Source organism: Podarcis melisellensis, assembly GCF_964234715.1.
Source record: "Podarcis melisellensis genome assembly, chromosome: 8".
NCBI lineage: Eukaryota > Metazoa > Chordata > Lepidosauria > Squamata > Lacertidae > Podarcis > Podarcis melisellensis.
Window position 1 is genome coordinate 48,989,308 of NC_138540.1, and position 12,444 is coordinate 49,001,751.

Here is a 12,444-nt window from a genome sequence, read left to right on the forward strand (position 1 = left end):
AATAAGATTCTTTTGGTAATGTAATGAAATCTTCATGTGTGTTTAAGAGGAACTACTATTCCCAGGCAAGTGTGCTTAAGATTGCAGTTTTAATATTTCTTAATTATGGCTGGATCGTGCCCCATAGTTCCTTATTTGTATTTTATTTCTCTTTCTGTGTCATTAATAGTTGTAAGCCACTATCATTTTGTCATGTGCCTTTTTTGCCTTCCTTTTTTTTTAAAAAAAAAAAAAGCTCCAATATTGCTGCCACTGTAACAGCTTCTGGTCCTAGATGTGATATGATTTTTAATTGTATTTTTAAAGATATGCCCTAGACCGCCGCAGTGAAACTTGGGAGAACTGGTTTGGGAACCCCCTGTGCTAATGCCTATGTTTTCAGTTACTCCAGACACAGATTGCAAAAAATAAAAACCTGCCCGCACAAGGCTTTCTACAGAACAGTGTTCTCCTTTTTATTTTAAGCTAATAATTTCTCCTTCCTTCCCACCCAGGAGCCTGTCTCTCAAGATATGCAAAAGCAGAAAACAAACCTGCCTTCTGCCCCCGCCCCCTTCACTGGTAAGAGAAAAAGTTGCCGCGGATGATAAACTCAACGCCAACACAACCATCTAATAACCTCCGTATCCACAAGAGCCAATAGCAAGCCGGCTTCCTCACATTTTCGCCTCCCCCTCTTTCCAATGCACGCCCTCCCTGCCTCTGACGTCACTTTTCACCAAAGGCAGCAATAGCAACTTGGCGTCTTTGCTGCACCGTCCCTGTCTTGCGTAACAGGGGCGCGGAGCTGCCAATCAGCGACAAAGAGCCAATGGAGTCATTCTCTCTGAAGGAGCGAGCAGGCGAGAGGGAGCTCACAGCTGCTGGCAATGACAGATGATTTTGGACTCGGGCTTTGCAAAATGGCTGCTGATGACGAAAAACGAGGAAGGTAACGTGAACAACGTGTCCCGCTCCCACCAAGACGGGTGACTGACGTGCTGCTTTGTGAATAAAGAAGGGCAGAATTAGGGCAGTCTGGATTATTGTTTTAAGAAAGCCTGAGGTTGGTGCCTCTGGGTTTTCTTTTGGTACTATATATATGCCCAACACTTTTATTTTTTGGTGCTTCATAAATAATTATTTACTTTCATTGAAAGTAAGCACAGTGATACAAGAAGGTCAGCGAAGGAATAAAACTAACAATCTTTAGGATGTTGAATGTTTAGGTCCTTAATTATATCATACGTAGCTTTTCCTGTGGCATGCACATTGAAACTTTATTTACTTTTTTAAAGTATTCATGTGTGCTTCCTCCACAAGGAACTTATTTATTATTAAGGTGTTGATACGTTTTCCTCACAAGGTAACAAGAAAGAATTCTGACATTTGTCTGGGCAAATATTTACATAACAGCTTTTAAGGCATAAGCAACATTTCGAAGCAGTTTACAGTGCTGTTAATATTAAAACAATATTTGTTTACTTATTTTTAAAGTTACTTCCTGTACAGAGGTTGGAGACTAGCAATGCAGTCCTATGCAAGGGACTCTGAAGAAAGTCATATTGAGTTTAGTGGACTTTCTTCCAAGTAACTGGATACTGTATATGAGTGCAGCCTAAAGAACTGAAACTGTTGAGAGGAGCCACCTTGAGGATTTTTCAGCCTTGTGCAACCCTGAGACAAGCTTTTTTCTTAGTGCACCTGGAATGGTTATATAACTCTTCAGGTTTCTGCTCTCTTTAAATTTTGGTTTATTTCTAAAATTTCAATCACACACCTTCAACACCCAAATGTGGCCCAGGGTGGCGTACAGTGATGATAAAATATAATTAATAAAGGTAAAACTCTTACAGCACAATTCAAGTTACAGATAGGTAGCCGTGTTGGTCTGCCATAGTCAAAACAAAAAAAATTCCTTCCAGTAGCACCTTAAAGACCAACTAAGTTAGTTCTTGGTATGAGCTTTCGTGTGCATGTATCTGAAGAAGTGTGCATGCACACAAAAGCTCATACCAAGAACTAACTTAGTTGGTCTTTAAGGTGCTACTGGAAGGAATTTTTTTGTTAGCACAATTCAAGGAATGCAAACTCAGAAGCTTCACTGCATTCCATAGGGCCTACTACTACCATGTTGCATTAATATGCATGTTTACCAGGTAGGATGACCTACTGAGACTTACTTTTGCATAAACTTGCTTTAGGATTTGGCAGTGCAGCTACAACCTTACATTCCTTTGAGCTCTGGGACTTGCATAATGTTTAAAATCCTGTTACTCAGTTGGCCTTTTCTTCTGTAAATTTATATACTAACCGTAAATATTTCCAAGCAGTTTACAAAACAATAAAATATTAAAAACTTAAATGTAAAGTGAAATAATGATCAATAAACAGCAGAATAAAAGGGTTATTCAAAACATCTCATACAATGCTGGATTTGGTTACTAGTTCCTGATTTCTTATTTGCTCAGAGTTTTAAACACTTTTTAAAAAGGAAATGTGATGTGTCCCTCCAAACCCAAAATAAACATCAGAATTCCCTGAATCTTATTTATCCATGACTGGGGGACTCCCTACTTCGAGTACAATAATAATTCAAACAAATTTATTTCACTTGTGAAACGCTCATAAATGCTTGATGACATAATAAAGACCATATGAAATAAGCAACGGGGAGGGGCATCCCAAAATCTGCTGTAGGCCAGCACAAATGATACACCAGTGCATGAGGGACAGGTATCTACAAGATAATGTTGGATCCTGCCTGACCCAGAACTCCTTGTGGGCGAATGCCTCTGTCAAGGGCACCAATAATTGCAAGAAGGAAAAGAACTGATGTTGGCCACTCCAAAATAAGCATTTGGCCACTTTATTTTGGCTCATGAATGCATTTAGAATTTTGTGGAGAGGGTCCTGGGCACAATCTCCTCTAGTCACATCCTTCTCTGTAAAATGCACCACCTCTGGACAGAAAGAAAGCACATACATATTCTTTCCTGGCTCTAGTAGTACTAAAATGGATCCTAGTTGCATAGGACTTACATGGAGGCTTCCTACCACCAAAAAACCCCCACCCACTTTCAAATTAAAGCTTGGCAGGCAGCATAGTTGAAATGACTGATCCTTTGCATGCCTACCATTAGTCAAAAACATTGATCCAAGGCTTCATGGTTTTACACAGAATCACAATAAAACCACCACCAAGTCACTAAATACATCTGTGAATACCAGCATGACACATGATATGGTGGTGGTTTTGAGGGATTGCTTGCAAAAAAATTATAAGGATCCACGTGGATCAGTGCCTTGGATACATGTTTTTTTCCATCATAGTGCCGGAAATCGGCGTTTCCGTGTGCTACTCAGGTGCCAGTTCGCCAGAGCAGCCTCGTCACGCTGGCCACGTGACCTGGAAGTGTCTGCGGACAGCGCTGGCTCCCGGCCTCTAGAGTGAGATGAGCGCACAACCCTAGAGTCTGTCAAGTCTGGCCCATACGGGCAGGGGTACCTTTACCTTTACCTAGTGCCAGAAAGCAGCTTATCTCTGATTTTTACAGTTCATGATCTGTGATTGATCCAGGGGATGACTCATGAAAAAGGAAATGTCATGGTAATGCCAAAACAGGCAAATTAATTTTCTATTTCTGTGTCTGTATGGAACAAGCAGCAACAGTCATTTGATTTTTCATTAACATGTATTAAATGGTGTGTGCAGAGTTTTTTAATGTATTTGCACAATAGTGAGACCGCAAAAATGTTTAAGTATTAAACTCTATTTTTGTGCAGTTGTAAGATTTGCCTTGGACTGTTAGAAATAGCTCTTTTAGAATAAAACAGGCCATGCTCATAACCATCCCGTTGTTGTGTTTTATTCATTATGCTTTTTGTTCAAAGCTTGCTACATTACTAAACAAAGTGTTATTAGATTACTGTCAATATATATATGTTGCAGACAATTTTCCAGTTGTGTTTGCCTCTAGGTGAATACAAACTTATTGTGGGCCTCTAGAGATTTGGATTAGTAGAATATTTATCTTGTTGGATCTGAAAGAATATGAACAGATTTGTTTAATATTCCTCTTAGGCAAATCAACAATAATCCTGGAGTGGAAAATCAAGTTTTTGTGAAATGCTTCCTCTTTTTGCTTGTTCTAGAATAAGTGTGAAAGATAAAGCTATACTGAACTTAAAGAAGTTTGATGTTGGAGACAGATTTTCCCATATAACCCTTCCAAAAGCCTCTGTTCTTATTCCGCTGATGGTTAAAGATGGAAAGCTGTGGGTTCTTTTCACTGTCAGATCAATGAAGGTAAGAAAATCTGGAAGGAAAAAACTTCCGCAACTTGTAAGGTTTGCTGCAAAATATATTGCCTGGTGTCAATGTGTGAGAAGAGAGAATGCGAGTAGCATGTAGTCAAATCTCTCAATTGTATGTAAGAATAGCTGGATCAGACCAGTGCCCTTCTTTTTTCTACCCATCTTCTCTATGCCATGCATGATTCTATAAACTTCTTGGAGGTATAAATATTTGAATAAATTCATTAATCTAGTATGCATGCAAAATATCAGTGGCAAACTATTGCCAACATAGGTTTTTATGCAGAGAGACTGAGAATCATATAGAAGACTGTAACGTATGACTTGTAACGTTGTTTAATAAAAAATGGGGAATCCTGATATGTTAAGAACTGTCTTCTAGGTTCATATTTGGGTCGCTTAAAATAATTACTTAACAAGGCTGTTCTTCCAAATCCTAGCTGAGAAGATCCCCAGGAGAAGTGTGTTTTCCAGGAGGTAGAAGTGACCCAACAGACAGAGATGAAATAGCAACAGCTCTCCGTGAAGCCAAGGAAGAAGTGGGGCTCCATCCTGAACAGGCTGAAGTCATCTGTAGGCTTCTACCTGTAATAGATAAAGTAAGGTGCATTTAGATAAAGTATAAGGTACTTGCAAGCATGGGTACCTATTTATCTCTGACCCTGGGTCCAGTTCTTTCTCCTGCTCCTTCCTTCCTGCACTTAACTTACATTACTCTTTAGATTTCTCCTATAAGCTCTTATTCTCTTGCTGCCTCCATCCAACTTGGGGTTGGATTATAGTAACAGGAGGAATGCGGGTGGTGCTGTGGGTTAAACCACAGAGCCTAGGACTTGCCGATCAAAAGGTCGGCGGTTCGAATCCCCGCGACGGGGTGAGCTCCCATTGCTCGGTCCCTGCTCCTGCCAACCTAGCAGTTCAAAAGCACGTCAAAGTGCAAGTAGATAAATAGGTACCGCTCCGGCGGGAAGGTAAACGGCATTTCTGTGCGCTGCTCTGGTTTGCCAGAAGCGGCTTAGTCATGCTGGCCACATGACCCGGAAGCTGTACGCCGGCTCCCTCGGCCAATAAAGCGAGATGAGCACCGCAACCCCAGAGTCAGTCATGACTGGACCTAATGGTCAGGGGTCCCTTTACCTTTAATAAGAATTTTATTATCTGTACTCTGACCATCTGACTGGGTTGCCCCTGCCACTCTGGACAGATCAGTTCTGTTAACTGACCTCTCTGGTTAGGGTTTAGGAGAGAGTCTCTGAATCTGCACAGGTAGCCAACATGGTGCCCCACAGTGCACCATGTGGTAGAATTTGGGCTCTCAAATTTCAGTGGTGCCCTTTGCAATGCTAAAATTCAGTGTGTCCCCCTCCCATACTCCATTCTGCAGCATTGTTGTAGAGCCCCCCTGCAACGTGTCACCCAGTACGGCCAAACCGATCACAGCACTCTAAAACCACTTGAGCTCTACATGTTGCCTCAGCAAGCATGGCCAGTGGCTATTTAAGAACTAAAAATTTTTTTAGGGCTGATGGGAGTTTTGGTGCAGTATCTGGAGGCAAACTGGTAACCCCTGCCATCCTTCTGTTTTCCACTGATATTTGTAATGTTTTGCCCTGACTTTTAGTTGCTTTAAAGAGCCAAACCATTTTTTTTCCTTTTCAGACTCGTTCTTTAGTAACTCCAGTTGTCGCCTTCATAGAGGATACATTCCAAGCCCATCTTAATCCAGAAGAAGTCAGTGATGTGTTTTCAGTACCATTGGAGTATTTTATTAGGCCTTTAAAGTACACAGGCATTCCCAAAAAAATGGGCAGCATCGCTTATTTATTGCATTCTTTTGAATATGATGACTCAGAACGCAATACTTCATTTCGAATATGGGGACTCACAGCACACTTTGCGGTATTTCTTGCTCTTGCAATTTTTAGAGAAAAACCAACATTTGAAGTTCCGTATGATCTTGATAACTGGAATTCTTCAGTTGAGAACTATTTCATAGAATTAATCAATATGGCGAAAAGCAAACTTTGATGTATGGAATTGTTTCTCCTGTCAAAACTTAACCTGCTTATAAGTTCAGCACACAAGTTGCTTCAAATATATTCCCTTAAATTATATCCGTAAATTATATTGAATTCTGCCATTTTATGGGTCCAGTATTGAGTAAAAATATCTTGATATAGGATTATATGAAATAAAATGCACTGATCAGTATTTATTTCATAAAATTTATACACTACGTGATTGTAAAAATAAAAAACCCACCTCAAAGCAGTTTATGAAAATATAAAACAAGAAAATCAATAAAAAATACAGTCATACTTTAGAACATACATATGTTAAAATTACCTCATTTTTTTCAGCATCTGGGTCTAAACAAGAAAGTTGTGTCACATACTCCATTGGTCTACTCTGTATCATAAGGAACAAAAATTAAATTCTCATCCATTTCTCTGGCTGCTATCCTTTATACACTTTGGCACAAGTGCCATTGAGCTCAGTAGGGCTTGCTTACGAGTAGACAAACTTCTGACTTGGGAGTGTGATATGACAATTTCTACATATTGTCAACATATTGGCATTTCCCCTCTTTAAATGCCATGGAAGTGACAACCAGTAGAAAATTATAGACTTAGATATGTTTTAAAGTAGAGACTTGCAAATTTCATGATTGATATAGCCCATTGTTAGCTTGTCTGTCACTGCTTGTATAATATGTAGAAGAGAAGCTGGGAGCCTGAGTAATGTTTGGGAAATCTACCTTCATTTCCTGGTGTGGGTCCTAGATGCAGGTTAATATATATTAAGTTGCTGGCTTTCTCTGTACCTCACTTCCAGCTTGCAAAACATAGAGGGGGGGCAATCTGTTATTTGCTTACAGATGGGATACAAGATATATATGTTTGTCTTAGCAGCTCTGCAGATCGGACAGAATTCCATTGTCCCATCTGCTGGAGACCTCCTGTGCTAAACATACTTCTATACTGTTTGTATTCTTTGTGATGACAAATGATTCCTAACAAATTTGACTGACCAATACTGGTCATTGACTACAGTAAAGATATTGAATGCTTTATTGACTGACCAATTTACAAAATAAATAGGAGATGGCTCGTGACTGTTGGATTAAGATGAGGTTTACGAGACGACCTTAATCACTTCTCACTTTCTCATGATGCAAAAACTCATGGACATCAACTGAAGCTGAATGTTTAGGACAAAAAAACCAAAGTATTTGTTCACACAACGCATAGGTGTGGAACTCGTTCCCACAAGAGGCAGTGATGGCTACCAACTTGGTTGACTTTAAGAAAGGATTAGCTAGATTCATGGCTATCAGTGGCAACTAGCTGGGTTGGGTATGCTCTGTCTCCATGGCTGGAGACAGAATGCTTCTGAATACTAGTTGCTGAAAACAGCAGGAACGGAGAGTGCTCCTGCACTCGGGTCCTGCTTGTGGGTTTCCCAAAAGCATCTGTTTGGCCACAGTGAGAGCAGACTGCTGGTCTAGATGAGCCACTGGCCTGATCCAGCAGGCTCTTCTTATGTTCTTATTACTTGTTTCATTCTCAACCTCACCTGGCTTTGCGGATAAAAAGAAGTAGCTTCATGCACTTGATCATTGAAGAAAGGATGTGACAAATAAACTACATTTGCAACTTGAGGTACATCACCAGGCATAGCTGGGCTTGCAGTTTTGCTTGAGGCCTCTGGGTGGGGCAGTTAGACATTTAACATAAACAGTAATTGTAGTTTTAAACACCTATGTTTTGTTGCTTATTATTGACTCAAATTTATGTTACTTGAAATAAAGAATAAAACAATTATTGGTGAGTCAGTGAGGGAGTGAATTCTTTAGGGATCTGGCTGGTTTATTCACACTTAAGAATTTGATAGATTCTGTTCACCCACATGTATCTTACAAGTATAGCGTATGACAAAGTCCCCCATGATATTTTTGCAGAGCAGCTGGTAAAATGTGTACAAGATAAGGTGAATTTGTAGCTAGTTGACTGACCACAGGCAAAGAGTACTCACTAACAGTTCATCACCATCCTGGGAAAATGTGACAAGTGAGGTACCACAGGGTTCTATCCTGGGCCCACTTGTTCAACAACTTTATACATGACATAGTTGAAGGTATTGACAGGTGCTCATCAAGTTTGCAGATGACACCAAACTGGGAACGGTAGCCAATGCTACAGAAGACAGAATTGGGTTTCAAGATGACCTTAACTAGAGAACAGGGCCCAAATTAACAAAATGATTTTCAGTAGGGACAAACGTAATAACCAACTGCACAAATTTAAGATGGGGGACACCTGGCTTGCCAGTAGAACATGTGGAAAGTATCTAGTGGTCTTAGTAGACCACAGACATGCAGCAAAAAAGGCAAATGCTATTCTAAGCTGGATCAGATTAGGGCCAAGTCACTGGGTGACAGGAGTTACTTAGCTTCCCTAACCAACCCCACATGCCACTTTCCCAATCTAAATATCCTCCAATGAGGGAACACATAGGTACCTATATGCGTAAAGGTAAAGGGAACCCTGACATTTAAGTCCAGTCACAAACGACTCTGGGGTTGCGGCGCTCATCTTGCTTTACTGGCCAAGGGAGCCGGCGCTTGTCCACTTCCGCAGATTGTTTTCCGGGTCATGTGGCCAGCATGACTAAGCCGCTTCTGGTGAAACCTGAACAGTGCATGGAAATGCAGTTTACCTTTCCACTGGAGTGGTACCTGTTTATCTACTTGCACTGTGTACTTTCGAACTGCTAGGTTGGCAGGAGCTGGGACCAAACAGTGGGGGCTCACCCCATCATGGGGATTTGAACCGCCTGCCTTTCGATTGACAAGCCCAAGCAGCCCAGTGGTTTAACCCACAGTGCCACCCACATCCCTCACCTATATTCATCCTTCTAGGTTTTTCATTGTGGAAAAATATAGCTTCAGGGGAGCAATATAGAGCTGGAAAGCAGTGCAAGGGAAATAAAGTTAAAATTGCCCTCATCCAGCATCAATCTAAGCCCTGGTTTTTTTGGGGGGGGGTAAAGTGGGAAAGTGATCTCCAAATGTCATGTTAATTTAGCTCTACAGTTGGACAATGAGGAAGAAAACATCAGAAAGAGAGGAAGCAATAACAAAAGTTTGAAGGTGAGCAAATGCGGTTACATAGATGTAGTTTTCATTATAGTTTTGTGAGAATTAAAGCAGGGTTGGGGAGCCTATGGACAGCAAGATGATTTTGAGCTCCAACTCACATCAACCACATCCAGCATAACCAATGTTCAGAGGTGATGGGAATAGTAGCCCAACAACATGGAGGGTCACAGGTCTCCAATCCCTGGACTAAAGGGTTGCATCAAAATCTTCACGGAAAAGGTAAGGTTTGAAGGAAAGTCACTATAATGAGAAAAATAAACAGACTATGTCTTAATATATAAAAAAAGCCCAATTTTGTATTTTGACTGCGTCAGACCAACATGGCTACCTACCTGAATCTAGACTATGTCTTAGTTGAAATTCCTCAGAAGATGCTTTTCTGATAAAAGTTTTGAGATTATTCTCAAAAACTCCTAGAACAGGAAGGCCCTTTTGCAGAATTGTATCCAAATGTTCTCCACCATTATAATTATTTTTTAAAAAAAACATTTGATGCTCATTATTCTCCTTCCGTGGTGTTGCAGAATGATGCTAAGTCTGAGACATTGTGGAAGACCACGTTGCCAGTACAATTGGTACTGCTGCTAAAGACAGGTAGATAAGAGACTATTTGTACACAGTTCTATGATATTCGAGAAGAGCTATTATCTTCCTCTTTTGGATATTCAAAGGTATACAGCAGTACGTACATGCCATGTGTATGACTGCTTGTTAATCACACTCTCAGGAGTTTTCAGACCAGCCTCAATGAATTTCCATGCTGGAAGTGTTCACATAAAAATTGCAGAGGTTATATGACATCACCTATTTATTGAGTCTTCACCCTTTCCTTGTAGAAGTTATGCAACATTGCCCACTCCTGGTTGTTATCCCACACCTTCCAGTTCTGTACTGATGGTTTTTATGGTTAGAAAAGTGGGAGGTTAATTGCACTAGAAAGTTTGTGATAGCAATCACTGTTTGCTCAAAAAAAATAGCCTGAACAGAAGGATCCTCTGGGCATAATGGGGGCGGGGAGTTTGAATCATTTTGTGTGTGTGTTTTAATTCCTTCTTTATGAAAAGTGATGATACTTAGTTTTGTAGAAACATAAGAAGGCCCATCTAGTCCAACATCCTAGTCTCACAGATGCCTATGGATATCTAAGGGTAACAGCACTCTTCTTACCTATGGTTCCAGGCAACTTGTATTCAGAGGAATACTGCCTCATCCTCCATCAGTCTGTCTTTTAAATCTCTCCTAGTTTATGGCCTACATCTCTTACATCTTGTGTGAGCAGATTCCATAGTATAACCATGGAATACCAGCTGTGTGAGGAAGTTGTTGCACCATTGTGTTTTGAAGATGGGATTGCATGCCTCCAATACCTTTGGGTATAATATACCAGATATCTGCATAGTTTTATATTTATAGAGGGCCACACACAGAAAGAGCATTTATTGCTCTCATTCTTGGAATATTTGTGCCCTCCCCACATGGTAACATTGTTTGCAACTAACCTTTTTATGTTTAACCAAGGGAAATGCTTTGTTATGATGTTATATTGCTTTGCTATCTGTACCTTTCACAAAAGGCAGGAAGTTCCCAACTTCAATTAAATTCAGAAATAGCAACTTTTACAAAATACTACAAAAATACAGTGGTTGTGAACTGTTAGCTGGAGAGCAGGAAAAGCCCCCTGGATACTGCAAGCAAAAACTTTTGTGTTGGATATAATACAGGGTGAGTCCTTTAAAAGAGGCCCCGTGGATACAGAGTACACATGTTCCACAGGGCCTCTTTTAAAAGACTCGCCCTGTACATTACGAGATCGTTATCATTTGCCTAGAAAAGCTAGCATAGATTGCATTTTGCCAGCTGTACTCTCCAGTTTCGGACTATTCTGGAGTAATTGGTGTGCAGACTCTGGCCAAAGACCATGACCATTTTTATTTAAGATATTTTTATTTGCCAGAGCATATAATGAATAGTGATTTTGATCTGATCTGAACAGTAGCATGCACTGACATTTATCTGATGTTTTACTTGCTTGTTATTAATTTCAACTCTTTCAGCTGCTGGCTGAATGTTATTGTGCAAGTTTTAACATCTAAAGCTCTTAGGGACTTTTTGCTCCCATATAAAACTGCCCTTGTTGAACCCATTACCCTCTAGATGTTTTATTTATTGCTTCTTACATTTGCATCCCTCCTTTTCTCCAGGGAGCTCATGTCATCATACATAGTTCTCCCCCTCCCTATTTTATTCTCACAGCAATCCTTTGAAGTAGGTCTGACATTCAAGCTGCTGTAGCCCAACAACCATTGGTTCCAGCCGGTGTGTCCAATTGTCAAAGATAATGGAATTTATAGTCCAGCGTCTTGAACCCCTGGCCTACCTGGCATCAAATCAGTAGGGGTCAAGCTACACAAGCAAAGTCCAAAAAGTCTGGAAATACAGTCCAGCATCAATCCAAGTATCCAAGCCTGAAGTCCAGTAGTCAGGAGCATCCAAGCCAACGTTCATCAACATGGGCAACTGAGCAGACAGCACCTTGACTCTGCTTCCCTTTTATACCATGCCTGCTGATTGCAGCATCTGGGCTTCATGAGGCATTTGACCTTCACCTGTTTCAAGACTACCCCAACTGAGGAATCTCACCCCTCCTCCCAGAGCTAGCAAGCCCCACCTTGCCTGCTAGGGAGCTGGGCTATGGGCCCTTGCCTGCCTCAGCCTCCTAGAGCACCCCTCCCACTGCTTCCTGCGCCTCAGAGTCTGTTGTGTTCATGGGGACAGAGGCCCCTCTGCCTCTGGTGATGGGTTCTACTGCTCTGGTTGCAATGCATTGGCCTCCATCAAGGGATCCTCTGTCACCATCCTCTGTCATCCCATGAATACTTCCTTCCCCATCCCCTGCTTACTCTAGAGCGTCCCAGCTACACCCCTTGCCTAGATCCTCTTCCTCCTTTTCCTGCTCCCCATCGTCCTGCCAGTTCATGACATCCAGC

General features: G+C 41.1%; 1 protein-coding gene across 1 annotated transcript; it reads left to right on the forward strand.

Moving 5' to 3' along the window:
• The first annotated feature begins 726 nt into the window (after positions 1-726).
• Positions 727-8,127, forward strand: NUDT7 (nudix hydrolase 7). Its single transcript, XM_081920444.1, has 4 exons — positions 727-931; positions 4,135-4,288; positions 4,737-4,895; positions 5,956-8,127. Exons 1-4 carry the CDS (start codon positions 870-872, stop codon positions 6,322-6,324), a joined length of 744 nt encoding a protein of 247 aa, XP_081776570.1. The 5' UTR covers positions 727-869; the 3' UTR covers positions 6,325-8,127.
• Positions 8,128-12,444: the final 4,317 nt, after the last annotated feature.

What these genes read in the sequence shown, in the direction of transcription:
- NUDT7 (XM_081920444.1), top strand. Translation starts at nt 870, where the DNA reads ATGACAGATGATTTTGGACTCGGGCTTTGCAAAATGGCTGCTGATGAC. An exon ending in GATGACGAAAAACGAGGAAG is followed by an intron (nt 932 to 4,134) that starts GTAACGTGAACA and finishes TGCTTGTTCTAG; the next exon opens with AATAAGTGTGAAAGATAAAG. An exon ending in TCACTGTCAGATCAATGAAG is followed by an intron (nt 4,289 to 4,736) that starts GTAAGAAAATCT and finishes TCCAAATCCTAG; the next exon opens with CTGAGAAGATCCCCAGGAGA.